This window comes from Syngnathus leptorhynchus, chromosome 8, assembly GCF_054491065.1.
Source record: "Syngnathus leptorhynchus isolate UIUO chromosome 8, UIUO_Slep, whole genome shotgun sequence".
Lineage (NCBI taxonomy): Eukaryota > Metazoa > Chordata > Actinopteri > Syngnathiformes > Syngnathidae > Syngnathus > Syngnathus leptorhynchus.
Window position 1 is genome coordinate 9634597 of NC_141202.1, and position 20162 is coordinate 9654758.

General features: G+C 38.1%; 1 protein-coding gene across 1 annotated transcript in view; it reads left to right on the forward strand.

The window, feature by feature from the left end:
- The window catches only part of LOC147052310 (myelin basic protein-like), a 24123-nt gene continuing 3961 nt past the window's right edge, over positions 1-20162 (forward strand). The window contains exons 1-3 of the mRNA XM_085919302.1: positions 1-219; positions 7867-7925; positions 13390-13489. Of these exons, the coding sequence (XP_085775428.1) occupies positions 7881-7925; positions 13390-13489 (145 nt within the window). The 5' untranslated portion in view covers positions 1-219; positions 7867-7880. The remainder of the gene's footprint in view (positions 220-7866; positions 7926-13389; positions 13490-20162) is intronic.

The following is a 20162-nucleotide window of genomic DNA, read 5'->3' on the forward strand; positions in this document are numbered from 1 at the left end:
AACATCATCATCATACCTACCAGCGTAGCGAAATCAGGAAGCACCGACACGCGCCGTTGTTTTATTTTCCTTCTTGTGTGAAAACACGTTTTGATGAGAGCAGCGTCTAGAAAAAGAGATAAAGGGCTGACATATTCCATGTTGACAACCTCTGACAGGACTGGTACTGACGGGGAGGCTCAGCTGTGGATGCTGTTGACAGTGTAACCGGAGAGAAGGGTACGTGCACACCAGTGCTGCTATAGTCACAATAATATCTGTGATCCAGTAAAGTGAGAACCCTCAACGATGATATGATTTTCTACATATGATTGTGCTTGACACGCTTTGACTGCAAAAGCACTGCGCGAGTGCGTTTGTGGACGACAAACACGCGTATTTACTACGATCGGTACAGTCGTGTTTCGCAGAAAATCATATTTTATGAATGCCGTTTTTAGATATTTCTTCTTCTTTCAAATATGTACTTTTTGCAAGGAATTTTATTTACTACGGTCATCACACTCCCAATTGACATGCCCCTGGGGAAACCACTGTTCAAAAATTTTGTGATTTAACACTAAAAGTATTCCACAATAAAAGCACGACTTACATGACGTTACCCTACAAAAAAATAAAAGCGGTCATACACTTAATTTCTGGTATTACATTAGTTTATTCAATCTTTTTTTATTGAAGTATGTTTTTGTAGAAGCCGAGTTTGTATTGACAATTAAAGGTGTAGTATGAATGTTCATCAACCTTTTTAAAACAAAGAGCTACATTTGGAGTATTGATTACTTGTCAATGTCAAAGGCTCCCATAATTTGATTTGATTGTTTATAATTGATATACACAGATAAATAATAAGCAGCACTAGAAATCTCTGCTAGTGTTTACATTTTCAGACACTCACTTCTACAATTTTCTTCTACACTTTTACGATTTTGAATCGGTTAATACACACCAGTAATTGATAAATAAAAAACCTAATGCTGGCCAAACTAACACGTTGACCACAGTTCAATTGAAGTGAGTCATACAATGTAGGCACATTGTGGTGCTCGTCGCACATTGAATACGTGGTAGTGTATCAGTCAGTGATGTAATATCCAAACCAGTTAAACTAGAAAATAGTAATCTTGAGTTTGTTATGTCTGTGGCCATAAGGAAGTAACACCTAACACATTAATGACGTAGTATCACAGGGAAATCCCTCAGGGCTAATCCATTTGTGTGATAAAACACAGTCCAATACAAACATTGACTACTAACATTGTAATTTAGGCATCCTTTATTTTGTTTGAATACAAGATAAAAGTTAAATATATCTTGAATTTATTTTAGAAATGGAAATAGCAGTTATTAATACTGCATTTAAAATAGTACACCATGAATACAACTTATATTTTCCATCCACACATCCATTTTCTGTACCATCATTAATACATGACTCAAAAACAAAATTGGTGTTGCATCTCAAGTACATGTGAAAGAATTTCTGTAAGGTGTGATTTCTCACAGTCATAAGTGAAATATGAAAATACACACTCATTTTGTCCCAATATGGATATACAGGGTGGATGAAAAGTAACAAGCTATTAAAAGTTTGCAATTGCATCCATGTCCATCCAATTACACATTTGTTAAAACAATTGATGATTGTGGGAAAATGAAAGTACTAAATATTTTTATTTCAACACAAGCACCAGTGGGATCAATCTGTTTCCATAAACAGCCAAGAATGAAATAAACAACCTTATGAGGGACGTCGTCTGGGATCTCCTTGAGAATCTCCTGAATCTGTGTTTCCAAGTCCTCCAGTGTGCAATGTTTTGTCTATGTAAGATAAATACCCATTAGTGTTGTCTGTTTAGCTTATTTTCTAATTCCAGTGAGTGATACTGAAATATCTAAAAGCAAATTCTAATGCCACGCTAATCTGCCACAACACGTCACCAGTCTAAATTTAGTTTTCACAAAAATGATAATACTCAATCTGAACAGTTAAAGATACAGTGCATATAACATTTTAATACATAAATAGGAACCTAAAAAAGTGATATGCCGTGTGTAAAAGCGCAGAGTTTGTCAAATCTTGCCAGAATTTAAACATATGATCACAGCAAGCCCAGCAGGTTCAAAGTTGACGATAGCTGGTAACTTCTGTTACACACTCCCTGACACACTGAGATTGAATGAAACATAAATACAAAGAGGCCTCCCTGGCACTCTGCATAAAGAGGAGGTTACATTTAAAAACTTTACATTTTCCTGTATGTGAGTCACTCTTGTGATTTCTTGTGATCTGGCAACTCTGATGTAATTTTCACTCGACGACAAGTGGCAAAATGGCCACCCCCTGAGATTGATGAAAACAGTAGGACTTTACCTGTTTAATCCATATTTCACCAATTCAATATTAATCAGAAAGCTGTGTTTGAACTAGTAGGGGTACATACAACATATTATTGTAACGAAATTGCCATTTCATAGACTCATTCCGTTCATATTGGCAGTCATATTTGCTTTTCTAATGTGAACCAATACATAAAAGGACATGATGTACAAAAACATACCAAAAGGTCATCATGCTCTGCAGGACGAATGTAGCCTAAGTGCAAGCTCTCTGGTTCTTCCGAGTGATGCACATGCTTTGATGAGCAGTGGAGACGTAGTCCTCGGTTCTCTAGAAGTCCTCAGTCACCACCTACTCACTTGAATTCATTAGCGCATGGTTGCATCATCACAACATCCTTTTTCGTCCGTGTTGCGTTTGTGACAAAAGACTTTTGGACCGAATCCGAAATTGCACTTTTGGACACTTTGCAACCAGAAATCTTCTTGGGATACATTTTCTGAATTAGAAGATACTAAAACATATTGCTTTTGGTCAATTTTGATTATTTACATTTATTCATTGTGCATGTTCCAAAAATAATGCCTGTTTGGCTGTGGTTCTGAATTTCCTGTCACCAGGGAATGTTGAGCTGAAATTTGGCTTTCATACGACCGTATGTAATCCTCACCTTTTTAGTTGATGAGGGATTTTGTGTTTTCAAATTCCAGGCTGCATGAAACCAGATGAACACATTCACAGCAATTTTAGATATTCATATCTTCAAGTTAAATTTTTATTTTCATTCTATTGTATTCTATATTCATTTATACAGACAAATTTGGAGTAAATGGATTAGATTACTGGCATACAAGAAACGATGCCAGAAACCGCAATTTACGCTTCACATAGTTTAAGGCCAAAGCTCGGTTGCCTGTGACTATTTGGCTGGGAAAGCTGCTGGAATGCATTCCTCTGAATTCTTTCGGATTTTCTTTAGCACAGTTGGCACAAAGTATAATACATTTGGATTACTTGTATGCAAGTTCCCTAAATTGTGAGTGTATGTGAATGCACTGAACAAATTTGTTGAAGGTGATTCAGTGTACTGAAATGAGTCAACTTCCGTTCTCTCTTCCTCCTTGTTTGTGCTGCTTCTCGGTCAACAGGTTGAGTTACTTTACCTGCATTATGAAGAGTACCAAAGCTGCAATACTGTTGTTGTTTGACCATAAAGGCAAGGGGCTGTCAGTTAGAATAAGGACTAGACTGACCACATATCCTGTCATCTGCAACAAGAGCTCAACTTGCATTCTTGCTATAGTTCAATATTTGTATTTTTCCATGTGACGAGTTTGTAATTTGGCTATTTAGACGTTAAATCCTACGTGGCTTACCGTCGTCTCCAATTCAGTTTTAAAACATCATACTTCTATCACAAAAACACTCCTGAGGAATGAAAGTGGCCCATGCATAATGAAACAAAACAAATGCCTAAATCAACAACACATAATTTATGCACACTTGTGCCCATAAAGTGACATGTGGTAGCTATCAGCCTCAGAACTGCTTTAATTTGAACCAGAAGTCTATTATTTTCCAACATCTTTCCAGCGATACATTCTTTTGACAAGGCATGGGCAGAACAGATGCATTTAAAAGCGAGTTAATTCTATCTAATGTTAAATTAGCATTTTGCTTTGTTAAATTGTGTAAATTAAACTTACAGGGTTCCTGTGCAAGTATAGAAAGTATGGCAAATTCATACTTTGCCAAGTCTGGAAAAGTATCGAAAATGAAAACTATTATATGGGACATTTTATGTTTCCAAGACTGTTACAATGGATCCATGTTTTTTCTCGGCACTTGAAGCACAACTACAATGCTTGTGTGAGAGCACACGGTAATATAATGTGTTCTTGGTGGATACTGTATTCTGACTGGCTCCAAAATTTATATCATTATGCATTGTCGCCTTTAATGTAAACAACAAGATAGGCAATCAAAACACTTCTTGGACCCAAAACTGACAAATACAAACACTTTTGAAGAACACCCTATGATAATTATATGTCACTGTCCATCAACAAAGACCGACAGAGTGCAGCATTGCCAGCTTCAGAGCTTGCATCAACCATCACACATATACATAGACTGAATGTGGGCTGCTCAATTATGGATAAAAATTGACTCTTTGTGACCAGCATTGCCAAATCCTTTGTCTCAAGGCCTTGTTTACAGTGTGTTTATCGAGGTTTTATTTTAAGGTCTGAGAAGAGAGAACCTGGCATCCTTGAACAAAAGTAAACTTCCATTCAAAACCATTCATTAAACCCAAAATGAGCACGTACGCAAAAAAGTTCATGAAGCAAATATGCGCTACGCTCAGTTCACATGTGAATCTTTCATTTTTTATCATAGTTGGCAAATGACGATGGTATAAGTGGGTTAATGCTCTACAAGGTTATCAAGGATTAATGGTTTTTGCAGACTATGCGGAGGCAACCGTCCATCGGTGTACATCAATTCACGCCTGCACATCTTTTAATAATCTATGACAATTGTACACCTCGATGGGCAATAACCCTGATGTACATATGTCAGATTTGGCCAAGAAGACTGGAAAATACTGTCTGGAAAAATTTGGGAATTTTGAAAGAACTCTTAAGTAAATATTTTACCTATTTATCAAAATGTATGAGAACAAGCCATTCTTCAGTGGGTTTGTGCCTCCACTAGTAAAAGTGTCTAAGTGTGCACGTGTGTCTAAGATAAATATGCTTGAATATGTGTTATATCAGTGTTAGCTTCTAATAAACACTAATTACTTGATTGTCCCTGGAAGTACTTGGGGTGAAGGTTATGCTTATCATTCATGCATGGTGCTATTGATGTTTGATGAGGAACTCCAATGTAACAGACAAAAAAAAATAGCATCGCGTTTGTCGTTTTCAACGTAATTTTGCTTGATTTACAACTTCATCATTTTATACTGTTATCCCCCAAACGGAAGCTACGGTTCTAAGACATTTCCTGCATTCAACCAACCTCTTCCCAAATTGCTTCTCTGTGGATATAAGAAAAACATAAGCCTGTGGCGCCTACTCGCTAGAATATCTTTACCTCCACAAATACTGATTTAATGTGGAATGTGAACGCTTGCACAAAAACAATCGGATTTCACCGAAAACCTGAATGAAGCATTATAACCTGTGGTGAGAATGTAGCCCAAGGTACACTAGGAAATCTGCCACATTCACACCACAGAATAAGCTACTCAATCTTTGTGCTTAAAACTATTTAAGGATTAAAATAATACCACAGTTTGCCCATATATCACGTTCATGCTTACCAAGCCATTGACCAGTATAATTTTTTCTGCCCTATTCCTCTTTCATGCATAGAGGCCTTAGTGTGGCGTGGGACCAGCTGAATACTAAACGGACAAAAAAATAAGACAGGAATAACAGTTATTGTTAAAAATAGAACAGGTTTATAGTTGACATTGCAATACGTTTTGCCCTTGTTAACAAAGCGAGGAGGACAGCAGGCAGTGGCCCTGATGTTTCAGAGCAACAGTGGGAACCCTCAGGCTTTTCTTCGTGGAGGAGCTGTACTCCTCACCAGATATTTACAGCTCACTGATCACTGTTCTGACATGTACTTGTTGTTCTCTTCTCTTGGTTGCATTTATAGTCATCCTCACTTACTAACTCGCATTGTTTTCTGGCATGCAACAATGACACCATAATCAGTTGTGATGATTTTAGAACTTGGGGCGGGTCTGTCTTCTCTTTTGTTTGAGATTTTTGTCACTTTACAGGGTGAAAGTGGAGGGGACGGACCATCGTTTTCATAAATCTCTTTCTGTCTCCCCTGTCAGTGCTGTCTTACGAGCTACTCATGACATTATGGGATAGCAAAACGTGACCAACTTTTATTAATGTGCAGTGATACACTGCAGCACTTTTGCAGAATTGTACCTTGTTGCTGGTCTATTATGCCATCGTCTGACCCCACCTCATTGGCAGGAAGTGACATTGAAATGTTTTCTCTCATAAGAGGTAACAACTGGCGTTCCCACATTGTCTAAGTCTGTGACAGATATAGAAAGTGAACTTGCACCAGCAGTTTCGATGAAAACAAAACGCTGCTTTCGCCACATCATCCATATTTCAAGCAAAGGCTCATAGGGCGCAGGAATAAGGTGGATATGTTAGTGTAAGTTAAAATGTGATAATGCAGAGTATACTATAAAAGGTTAGACTGGTAATATACTAAATCCTTGCTGCATGTTTGCCAGTGGATTGCATTTGCCTGTGTTTTGTCTTTTGAGAACTAATGCTGCTGAATTGTAATTGTACCCCCCCAACATCCTTTTCTGCCTTTTTCCGCTATATTATGCAACAGTCTTTTCTTGCAAGTCCTTGCAGGATCACAGCTCTGATTGTGTAACGTTGTCGAGTGAAACTGGCCGTGTGTTTACTGTTGTCTGTGTGACATCTTTCTATGCCTGGCCAAGATATTGTGGTTTGCAGTAAGTTTGAGTACGGTCCTAAACTGAACACAGGCTTTGGCAATTGTAACTTTCTCCCCTTGCATAATTAGCAATTACTGACAGAGTTACATGAAGTAATTCAATTGATTTTGTGCAAATTAAGGCTTCAAAACATTGTCCAGAGACATAAAAAAAATAATGTAATGAATGGAAAAAAATTGTGAGGAAGCGCCACTGTCAGTCTGTGTGTGTACCTCAAGCTCCCTCACTCACATATCCATTTCATACTCTGCTGGATGTGGCATTATAAATACTGTTTATCAGTCATGAGTATTCCGTCCAGAGACGGAACGGTTCGTCCGTCCAGGATGGACACCCATTTTGCGGATAGAGAAGGGAGGATGAGAAATAAAAAAAAAAAGATGGACTAAGCAAGGATGGAAGTGGTAATTGTCCCCAACCGGGTCAAGAACTAACTGACAGAAACACGCTCAGCCTGTCTTGCGTGTGTAATCCTCCAATACAGACCAAATGTGAATGATAATGAGGCGCCACTTGTATTGTGCGTGTTCACAGTGTTTGTATGCCGAGGTAGTGACTTCACTTTGCTTCATGTGAATAAGAGGAGCAGCACTTCTCTGTCAAAAAAGTTTGCAAGATACTCCCAGCCGCTTAAGAAAGCTGGCTCTATTGTTGTTTGCCTCTCGGTCCCGGTCATGTTTACATACCTCAATATTTAGGTTAAGGTCAAAATTCCGGTTTCTAATACATTTCTAATAACTCGTTCACGTCTGAACGGACAGAACTACACGCTCATTTAAATTCCCCGATTGAACCTGTGACGCACATTGACGTCATGACACAAATAGACATAATTTCTGCTGGTTATTCTCTGCCATAAATAAAATGCATTAGAATAGTGTCATTCATCCATATTTTTCTTTATGTATTTTTATTCATACTTTAGTTTTGCTTATATAAAACTAGTCCATCACAGTTTTTATAAATCCCTGTTTTTTACTGATCTTTCATTTCTTCCCCCTTTGTGCAGCCTCTGTCAGCATCATGGGGCAACGTCATGGAAAGTGGGAGTCACCAACAGACACCAAGGTATGAAGACCCTAAGTTGCCTTTATGTCAGTGTGAACATTAGCTTTTATTAGTTGGGGTTTGGACTGATTGTGGACAAGCAGTCATGCGCCTTTATTCTCACTAAGTTACTAGTCAGATGTTCAAATCCCTTCAAATAACACAGTATAGTGTATAAAATGTATCTTTACTTTTGACATTTGATATATTTGCACTTGACTAATTTTTGACAAAAGTAATCATATTTATTAGACCGTCCTATTTTAAAGATATCTTACAATACATCTTTATGTAGCGCTTTCACAATGTTTTTCACCGTAACAAAGCACAAAAACGTAAGATAACAACACAACAGAAAATATTACATCATTTGTAGTATTCATTAGCTTCGAGCCTGATTTTTTTCAAGGTTGCATTTTGTCTGTGTAGTGTCTATTTAGCATAGAATTACTGGAACTCAATTTGGAAGGTATTTTTTTTTCCTTCTTGATTTCAGTTAGTGTTTTACAAAATCAGAAGGTTAGGTTAATTGTGTATCGGTAAGCAGTTACAGTCTGTGATGGTTTATATTCTTTCAGAAGACCTGTGTCTGTGGGTGGTCAGCAAGAACTGTTGGAATACTGATTATACATTAAGGGCCCAGTATGGATCAGTTGATGCTGTGAACTGGGGGTGTAAACAAAGGGTTTGCATACAAAAGTTGTTTATGTTTTGTGGCAAGTTGTTGAAGAATATACATTTGAAGAATATTCGTCAGCAGCCTGATTAAATACTTTTTGCATTAAACACTTTACATTAGGCATTTTTGCTTTACCAGTGAAGGTGCTCTTGTGTGCCTCTGGTGTTTGACAGAAACAGCTTAGCAAAATCCTTCTGTTTTATTAATGACAGGCAAGAGACAACGTGGGTGTGAGTGTGCTGGTCAAATTGAAACAGGACCATTGGAACACATGCAATTTAATGACGTGATATAATTAACCAGAGCCTTGCTTAAGTTGTTATTGTCAAAGTCTTTCAAAATTTCAGAGGCTATAATGAGTGTAGGCCATTACCAGTGTCTATCAGCTTTGCAAATGTGTTGTGCTTAGTTACTGAGAGTAATGAAAAAGGAAAAAAAAAGCATGTTCCTATGTTCCTGACCTTTTATCTTTGCTCATAGTTGGCTGCCAGGCTAAAGCAACAAATGGGCTGTGTCAGTGTAGTGGGAAAAGGAGAGTCCAAGATAAGCTGGAAGGCTTGACTCATCATCTTTTCCTCTGTTTGAAAATACCTGAATGACAGGTTAGCACATCCGACTCACAACTCTGAACTTATGGGTTCAAGTCCACACTCCCTGTCTGAATTTTGCATGTTATTCTCGTGCCTGTGTGGGTTTTCTCCATGTACATTCCAAAAACAGGTAAGATAGGTTAATCGAAACCTTTTAATTATTAGAACCCAGTGATTTCCCAAAGTCATCTAAGATAAACTCTACCTACCTAAGAGCCGATGGATGGATGGATGGATGGATGGATGGATGGATGGATGGATGGATGGATGGGTGTTGGGTGGGATGGATGGATGAAAATCTGTTAAATGCAGATTGTATCAAATGCAAACCTTCAAGGGAAGTCTTTATGTCAAATAGAGCAAATTACAACCACAATAATTTGAAATCATATAGCGATTATATTTTTAAGCATCTCTCTTACAGCACCACTGTAAACTGAACATGATTTTCTTTGTAAAAGTGGAATGTTTGCTATAGTTCTTGAATTGGATGTTAGTATATTGAGCAAGTGGCTATACCTGCTCAGTGTATATCAAATGTTCTCATTTGTTGCCTTTTGATTTCACTATAGTAACATCAAAGTTAATAGCTGTCTTGCAAAACAACTGGTAGTCATAGCAACTATTAGACACAGCCAGAACATGACAGAATGGCACAGGTTGTGTTTTTGTGCTAGTCTTATTTGTAAAGCCCTTTCAGTTGGGAAGGGCGTGATATCACTCTTATCACACCTCAAATGTGGTTTTGTTCTATTGTTAGTTTCTAGTTCTCTGAATGATTGGTGCCAGTGGAAAGTATGAAAGAATAAATGCTCCCAAACTCTATTTCTCCAGAGAAGGCATCGTCAATATGCATTGCACACGTGCCTTATTGTGACACATCCCTTTAAGATAGTTCCTGCTGAGTTGCTGTAAAAAGGATTTGGTTTTCTGCGATCTCAGCATCAACATGTACTTGAGGATGTGGTGCGATGCTTTGGGGGCCACTCTGCATTCAGACTGCTTGTAATGCTAAGCAGAAATAGGTACTGCGGTAAAAGCAGTGTCTTTCACTCGTTACCAGTTTGTCAAGTGGTCATTCTGTAAGAATACAAGGCCACAGTGTCAGATTGACAGCCACATTTTACAAAAATAATACTTTGGCATGGTGAAAAAGCAGTATACATTTCAATTTGTGTGTATAGATTTAATAACTAATATTATACATTTACATATGTATATGTTTAACTTGTAAATGTTAATCCAAATATTAAATATTAGTTGGAAACATAAATTTAAAACAAAATGAGAAAACTGACTAAAAACACCAAATTAACTCTCCAGATGAGGGAGCCTCAGGCCCAGCTTGACAAACCGCTATTGTTTCCAATTTGGGCTTTTTGACCAACCCACTTAGCTTGTTCTTGTTACTCAGTGGGCCGTATCGTCAGACTGGTGTCTCAAAAATAGCTGTACTGTTAACACCGTAGCTTTTTCTTGGTCAGAGTTCTTAGGGTTTCCCCTGAATATATCTGCTCTAACTACACTGATGTTTGAATCAAGATTAGATCACATTATGTTCCGTCATAGTTTTTCATGTACAGAATTGTACTTTTTCATTAGTTGAGTCCAACCGTCGTGTGTCATATCCCATGCAAATGTTCATGCATTTTGAAAATATGAATTTGTCCGAGTCAGAGAATCACAAAATATTTGCATTTGCATGTATTTTATTATTTTGCTTCTCAAATGAGCACCGGATATTGTTTGGTATTCTTTTTTCCTGATTTGCAGATTTAATGGATGAACTTAATGATTTCAAGCAAACATGGGAAAGGTAGGCCCTGCGGATCACGTTCCGCCCATGCATAGTCATTAACCAGCCCTCGCAGCTTTTATGAAGCAAAACATAGTGTATGTGCAGATTTTACGCACAGTCAGCAGTGAAAGTGAACAGGGAATATGAGATCAATTTGATGTTGTGAAAGCTCTTTGAGGACCATAGTTTACGTGACTACAAAGATGTCAAGAAAAGCCTATTAAAAAAATATAACTTTACTTGGGGTTAATCAGAGGCACTTTAAACATTCATCCATTCTCTGAACTACTTTATCCTCACAAGGGTCGCAGGCGTGCTGGAGCCTATCCCATTTGACTTCTGGCAGTAGGCGGGAGACACCCTGAACCGGTTGCCAGCCAATTGCAGGGCACACTTAGACAAACGACCGTTCACAATCACACCCACGGGCAATTTTGTGTGCTCAATTGCCATGCATGGTTATGGAATATGGGAGGAAACCAGAGTACCCGGAAGAAACCCACGCAGGCATGGGGAGAATTCCACACAGGATGGCTGGAGCTGAAATCGAACCAGATGCGGACGCGCTAACCAGTGTGCTGCCTAGTTTGAATATGAATGGTTAATTGTATTAGCGTTGTCAGTAATAAACTTCCCACATATTGTACAAATATTACTTTAGCTTGGCTCCAGTGTGCATATTGTTATGTATATATTTGCCAAAATTTTTCTCAATTTGAATAATTTGAATTCTCATGAAATATTCCTCAGCAACACATATGATTGCTTCAAATGCGTACCATCGCCTGCATTGATTTTCTCCGGGGACTCCAGTTACGTCCCACATTCCCATAACATGCATCGTACTCTGATTGACCACTCCAAAGGCGTGATTGTGAACGGTTGTCTATGTGTCCCCTGCGATTGTCTCCCTACCAGTTCATAGTCCGCCAACTGCCGGCAGTCAACTGGGATAAGCCCCAGCACGCCCGCAACCTTTGTGAGGAAAAGCGTTATGGAAGATAAATGAATGAATGAGTTGAGCGGGTTGTGGTTTCAGCGCATTCACTAAACACACTGACAGTGCTTGCACAGAAAATAGTGAGCCATTTTCAACACTTAAATTGGTCAGTAATTTTCTAAACGTAACATACACGACAGGTGGAGAGCTACCAATAATAATAATAATATAGATTTGTGAAAAAAAGTTGAATTTACCCAATTCTGACTTGGGAGGATTACACGTATGTACGTATCTGTATGTGTATCTGGCATAGACCATAAATAAACCTTGAGTACTCGTTACTGCCTATGGTCTCCATTATAAAGAATATGGTACTTATACTAATTATCAATGATCAAGCATAATTAGTACACTTAGCATTTTTTTCAGATCCAGGTACAAATTTGCATAATTTCTAAGGTTGGAGGTCACAAGCATAATGCAAGGAGGCTCTTAGAATGAAATGGAAAAAATGGCTAGAATAATCATTCTGTTCTGCTTGACACGTGCCAGAGTCAGGGTCATGTGATAGCACCTAGCTGTATGCACTTTTGGTGTGATATGATGCTAAAAGCTTTTGACAAAGACAACCTTCCCTCAGTGCCTATACATTTCAGTTTATATACGTGCGTGTGTATGTGTGTGTGTGCGTGCGCATGTGCGTGTGTATAATATAAATATAATATAAATATAATATAAATATGATATAAATATAATATAGCTTATAAACCATTAAAAGTTCAAGAAATTAGTCTAACGTCCCTCAATAACAAATTACAATGTTATTAAATGAGGAAAAACTAATAATAATGAAAGCTTTTCACAAAAATCTTTTGCACTTACTCTGTTGATTCCAATTGAAAGCATGACATTGACCATAATAAAGACCTGCAACTGGTCATATACCGCAGTGACAGACCTAAATGAAGCAATTGCTCTTGTGTGCAAAACTAACAGAAATTAACCTTACTATTCTGAGAAAGTAGCCTCATGTACAGTATACTGTATGCCCCCCCCTCCCCCTTATGCTCATGGTAGAAAAAAAAATGGTAGGACAAAAAAATATATACGTGATAATATAGTTAGAAACAACTGAAATAATACTTTTTTTTTTTTTACATGAATGCTGTTTTTGGGCACGTGTATTTGGGTGCTCGTTGAAATTAGTCAAAATGCAAAAGAAATATGTTTATGCTTAATCAGCTTCAATCAGCCATCTTCCCAGAAATTAATAAATCTGAATGAAAAAGTATGCATCAAACAATTTCTCAATCATTTCTATCTCACATGGATAACTTGGAGCACTACTGTACAATAATATGTCCAAAATTTAAAAATAGCAAGTCAATTAGAGTGTGACTTTGTTTCTCACCATTGATCCAGCACTGCTGTTTCCATGGTAACTCATCTTGCAAACCTGTTTTTGTATGCCAAAGGCCTTATCACCTGAGACCAATGATGAGAGAAGACCACCAGCAGCAACAGCAACCACATTAGCAGAAGAGCCACAAGAAGAAACACAAGATGAAGTTTTCGGTAAGAGGTTAATCAATGTTTGAGTTGGCATTTGGATATGTACTGGCACAAGGGTCAGCGTATAAAAAAGTATTTGCATTTTATAACATACATTGGAGTTATCAGTGTCATCATCAGAAAAGGTCAGTATCTGTGGGCAAGGGAGGAAGTTGCGTAAAATTACAACCACTTCACAGGGTTACTTCTTACATGATTATTCTTGGACTGTTTTCAGTCTATTACTTGGATCAGACTTGATGCTTTATCTATAGTATATTCAAAACAAGTAAAGGGAAGAGCTAGAAAGTTTTATTGGGGGCTATGGATCTTTACAACTGTCACAATGTTTTGGTCAACAGCTGCTGCTGTTTTCTATGGTCTACCTTTTCTATGTCTATAACCTAGCACAAGTGTTTTTTTTTATGTTTTTATTTCCCTTCAGGTCATCCCAAATGGTTGGACTTAATGGCCAGTTATGCAATGGTTCTGATTAATGTAAAAGTACTGGCCAAGAAAACATCTGCCAGTAACATATTGTCATACTTTTGCTCACATGAAAAATGATTGGTTTCAACTCAAAGGTGCTATTTCTGCTAATTGTGGTTCAGATCCAGATGGAGTACCTGGAACTAAAAGCTGAAATGAAGTCATTGCCTAATATTCAACTTTGGATCTCAAACCCAAATTTGATGGACACAGATATTTGCTTCAAGTTTCCAATGCATTTTGAGATAGAATGAATATGGCAGGGGTGTGAAACTCATTCTTTTCGCGGGCCGCATTGTAGTCAGCTTCTTTCGGAGGGTCATTATGACTGTCAACCCAAAAAAATGTATGAACACCTCATATTATATACAGTAAAAGCTACAAAACAAACTGACAAATAACTCGTTTTCAAATCAGAAAAGCTATGATTAAAAGTGACAATTTGCAATTCTAGTAATGACACACGAATTTGATGCACAATTTGTCTTCGCGGGCCACATGAAATGATGTGGCGGGCCGTATCTGGCCCCCGGGCCTTGTGTTTGACACCAGTGGAATATGGGGACATTTGAGGTTTGGTGTGTGTGTGTCGTATTAATAAGGCATCGATTGATTATAAAGCAAACATAAACTCAGTGAGTGCAGCTCAAAGTGGTGATGCAAACTGTAATTTTCAAAACAGGTCAATATTGTGATTTACTTTGCTGGATATTTGGTGTCCACATTTTGACAGCATGTTACTTGTTATAGCCTTTAATTGCAGAGGCAGCGTCTCTTGTGCTTTCAGTGATATCAACTGGTCAGACCTTCTCTGATTGATCCGACTCTCAAGAGTCCACTCGTGTTAGTTTCGTTAGAGCATTGACCGAGATGGGGCAGACTTAATCCATAGTCGTGTCCAGTACTATAATGCTGCAAATCATTCCCAATTACCTTGGATTCAGTCATCCCTGCAATTTGCTTTATGTCATTTGCAATGTGGTCACGTTCTGCAGATGTGACTGTACGTGTTAACGTGTCAGGGATTTGATGACTCAATCTCTGACCTTTGGCCAATATTTTTTTTCTATTGTCACTCACACTATTGTGTGTCTTTCTTCTACAGATGTAATGTTTGAATACTGAATTCACTGCAGTGATTCTAGAATTCTATTTTCTGTAATGTTAAGATTATGGAGCTATATCAAAACACATCGAATGGAGAATGAAGACAAGAATCAGAAATCTTGAAAAAAAAATTGACAAAACATTTTTGGTCAGTACAGAAAGTTGATAAGCTGTGCTACAATGATTAATGTCATACTGTAAGGCAATAGAGATGTGTGAAAAAGAAAGTTTCGCAGTGAACTTGTGAGTCAAATGTTGAAAAGGTTTATAACGAGGGGGAAAGCAGATGTTGGAATGTAAATTTTGGTATGCAGTGTTGGTCTTGAAAATATAACATGGTGGTTTTACTGCCGCTTCAGAGAAATACTGTCTTGCTCTTTGATGCTTAACCTCCTTTTTATTGGCTGAGAAATGCCCCATTTGCTTCTAATGTTGCAGCAAATATTGTGTGGGCGTGTCTGCTAAATGTGCTAAAATCACTCAACTGTCAACCATCAATCAAAAACTATTACTATTCTAACTTCTGACACTAACTGCAATTATAATTATAAATAATTATTATCATTTATGAGTTAGCAGTGTGTATATGTAGATAACCTAAAGCCACTAATAGTTTAACTATCATCAACAAACCAAACACTTCGTCCTCACTATATCAAATAATTTTATCAGATTTTTCTCATTATTGTAAGATAACTTAAGGTCTTATATATATATAGTTAGGGAGGGTTGACTCATGTCATGTCATCCATCTATCTGGACAGCTGTTTTAATCACGCATTCAAAATCAGGAACTTAGAAATGGTCAAAAACAGTTTATATCTTCACAAATTTGTTCTATCTACATAGTTTTGTATTTCCAAATGTTTTCAGCTATTATCTTCAAATGTGGTATATATTTAGAAACAAAACGATGACTATTTTTTTGCAAATTGGCCATCGTGGAGTACAGTACTTTATGGCAGGTACGTTAGTTCAACTTTATTGGTTCCCTTTTTAGCGCCGCAGACAGCAGCAGGCGCCATGACTCGCCCCATGATGTTCAGTGTTGGGGGTGCCTCTTTGCTGTACTTCCTGTTTATGCTGCTTTACCACTGAAAGGCAAACACCACCATCAGCTGCATGGCTGTTAAAAGCCCATAATGGCTCCATTACCTGGACCAGTCTAAAGCAGGCATCACTACGCAAAGGAGACCCCCTCTGTCTGTCTATCTGTCGACTGCTGACCCATGCCGTGTAACCATTTCTCCAATATGGCATGGAGAGCTGAGGTGACCTGAATAGAGGTTAATGCATTGGAAAACAGAAACCCAGCAGCATTGAGGAGAAAAGTACAATGGTCTTTCTTGAACGGTCTGATACAAAGTAATAAACCAATCAGCTGTAGACCTATTGTTCATGTGGAGAGTAGTGTGCGTGTCTTGTTTGGCCCCATTCAGTCTAAACTATCTGAAATGCTGTACTATTTCCCTTATCTCTCACCTTTGACTTCTACTCAAAGACTATAAGTTGCATGTGCTATTATTTAACAAGTAACTCATACAATTTTCTTGTAGTAAAGAATAATCAGTAAAACATTGCAAAACATAGATATGGTCCTAAAATAGACAGATTGTTTAAAGTATGAAAATCCATTTTGAATGTGTTATATGCCTTGCCAATTTTTAGCAGGTCAATGTGGCTATGAAAAGGAAAGCTCCAGAATGGGAACATACTGCATTCTGTTAAGAAGAGATCCCTTAAGTCAAGTCAAATCTTTTTCTGCCATGACTCTCACCCTTTGTACGGATCAAGGTCCAAAAAGTACATGTGGCTACTGACGTTAACCTTATCAACTTCTTAGAGATCAACTAGATCAGCGATTGTGAGGCAGGCTCACTCATCCAGCTTCTGATCTCACAAATGGTCTTTTGGATGAATGGACGAGAATTTATACAGGAACGCCAAAATCTGTGATTTACGGGATTAAAACACGATATCCTGGGGTGCATAATTGTGAGACAGCTACTTCTCCTTGGTTAAAATGCAACAAAAAGACTCTGGTAAGTAAAATAACTGTAGAGAAAAACTCTGAAGGATGCCACTCTGAAATTGCTAAAGTATTTTAGAGCATAATGACTGAACCATCAAATGTTTTGTTCTAAACCGTCAACCATATTGCTAGAACATGTGAGGGGGTTGTTTTGCAGCTAGTTTTTAGATGACACTTTCTTCAGGAAGTGTTGCATGAGAAAGTGTACATTTTTCAAGAAGCCCAAGATTTTTATGAACAATGTATGCATCAAAGTACAGTACTCTACTTTATAAAAGTTGATTATCAACAGATGGAAAATGCTAGACAGCTCAGATCTAAGTGTTGTGAAGTATCGACAAGTATGTGGAAACATTTGACATACAACTACAGAAGTCAAATTATCATCAGAATTTCTTTTTTCCACACACCCTTACTCTCTCTATAAACCTCAAAGGCCTCATTGAGTTTGCATTCAATACTGGCTGCATTTGTTTTGTAACACTCAATAAGTGTTTGGGAACTAGGACACCACTTGTTAAAGCTTTGTACGGTACAGTAGGTGGAGTCCTTTCCCATTTTCACATTATACACAGCTTAAATTGCTCAACAGTCCACTCTCTTTGTTGTTGTAATTTGACCTTGATAATGCACCACACATTTTCAATGAAATGCAGATCTGGACTGCTGGCAGGCCAGTTTAGTACTCAGACTTTGAAGCCATGCTGTTTTAAACACATGTTGTATTTGGCTTGGCATTGTCTTGCTGAAATAAACAGGAATGTTCCTGAAAAAGATGTTACTGGATGGCGAATGATATATTGCTCCAAAATCTTTATATACCTTTTAGCATTCATGTTGCCTTCACAGTAGCACAAGTTACCTATGCCATGGTCAGACCTCATAGAACCACAGCATACTGAATGATGAGCCCAGAAAAGCAGATGGCGTTTATCCACATTACTGATATATGGCTTTGGCTTTGCTTGGTTGAGTTTTAACTTGCATCTGAAGATGGAGTGGAGTGTAGTTTTCCTAAACCCATGTGGTAATATCCTTTACACTCGGCTGCTGGTTTTTAATGCAGTACCACTCGAGGGATTGAAAGTCACAAGCATTTAATGTTGGTTTTCTGCCTTGCCACTTATACATGCAGACATTTCTCCATATTCTCTAAACGTTTTGATGTACGTAATTATGGACTCGAGATGATGAAATCCCTAAATGTCTTGCAAGTGCAAATTGTCATCCTAATTGCTTACACGGTTGTTCAGCGAACCTCACCGCTTCTTTGCAATTGAGCCTTTCGGCTATGTTCTTTTTATACCCAGTTATGACACTCACCAGTCAAATCTTCCAAACAGGTGAGCATAAAACAATGTTTATCAGTTTGAACATCAATCTCTTGTTTTTGTATTTGATTTAATATAGGTTGAGAAAGATTAGCAAATTATTGTGTTCTCTTTTTATTTGTTTTATTTGACAGCCTCACCTCATTGGAATTGGGCTCAGTAATAATGTAATGAAGTTAACATTCAAAGCACGAACTGTGATGAAAAGTAATCAGGTTCTGATTTTGTAGAGAAGAGCTATTTTAATTGTGTTGCATGGCTGATCATCGAGTTGTTTGCCAACATCCGATGGCTACACTTATATAGATGGAAAATGGTTCTTGATTTAACATTGCGTATTGGTCTAATGTAATGATTGTCAAAGTGTTACCCTTGCATTACTGCAGTCGCATTGTTCTTAAATTCTGAAATCCATAATTTTATGGGAGACCCTAAAAAGCAACAAACAAAGTGTAATTGGCTGGAGAAGTCAGAAGTCAGGGAAAGAGGAGCAGAGAAAGTGTAGGCTGGCAGTTGCAGTAGAGTACCACTGGCTGTTTAATCTTGTTTTGGCAAGATTACGGCTATTCCTTTGTTTCAAAATGAATTGTTGACAATTCACTCCATGTCCTAGTACCTTCGTCCAATCCAAGGTGTCCAATCTAACAACTGTGGCGACTGTGGGAGCGCCAGTCAATGTGCCTGATGTACTCGGGCTGCCAAATTGGCTGGAGCAAGATTAAGAGACCATGTTGGAGCTGGTGTCTTCCTGGTAGCCATTGGTCATGTTGTAGCTGGCAAACAAACAGGGCAAGTCAGTGAGAAGTTAGAATATTAAGGATATAAAATGTGATTTTATTTGTAGCGGGAGACAGGAGATTTCCGATCTGTAATGTGCGATATTCGGCCAAGTGCTGAGCAATAGCTGCATAAAATGATCACATCTCAAATGTATTGGTGTGTTGACGTGTCGAAATGTGCATGCATTTGTGTCCTGTTAAGTGTTGCGGTTCAGTATTTCGTCTCTATGGCAGTGTCAGACACAGGTTGACACTTGCCACATCACTGCCATCATGAAGCCCCGCCTTCCCTCTCAAAGGCTCTGATTGTTAAAGGGAAACATCCATCACTGAAACAGTGGTCTTTGCTTTCACACCATTGTTCACATTCACACATTGCTCTCAGCTCTCTCCCTCGCCTCTGATCTCTTTGCTTCTGTCAGATTCTTTGCTTTCACTTGCAAAAGGATGAGCTTTAGTTCATGGAAATTGGCTGCAGTTTTTTTTTTTTTTTTGCCCCAGATGCATCGTTGATTATGCAGATGCATTCATTTTCCTCTTTCCAGATTACATTGAAACACATCATGTTTCTATGCATTTTGTGTTGGTGCTCCATGTTATCAGGCTAAGTGCATCCTTGTCCTTGTGCCCTCTTGAACTTGTCATCTGGCCTTGACCAGCTGGCAAGACAGTCATCCAAATTCTGTGTGTGTTTGTATTTGTGCATGTGTATGTGTATGTCTGTGTGGTGCATGTTTTTGACTGGAGTCCAAGATGAGGGAATGGTGGGTACCAAAACTGACACTTCCACATTGCACTGATTAAACGCATACACGACTGAATCGTTAAAAAATGTAGTGATGATAATGTCATATTTTGTCAAGTGAAGTGCTGTGGTGTAACCACATGAATTCATCACCTTAATTTTACAGCAGCACATTACTAAAGATTGGGTATTTATGGAGGTTTGAAATTAGTGC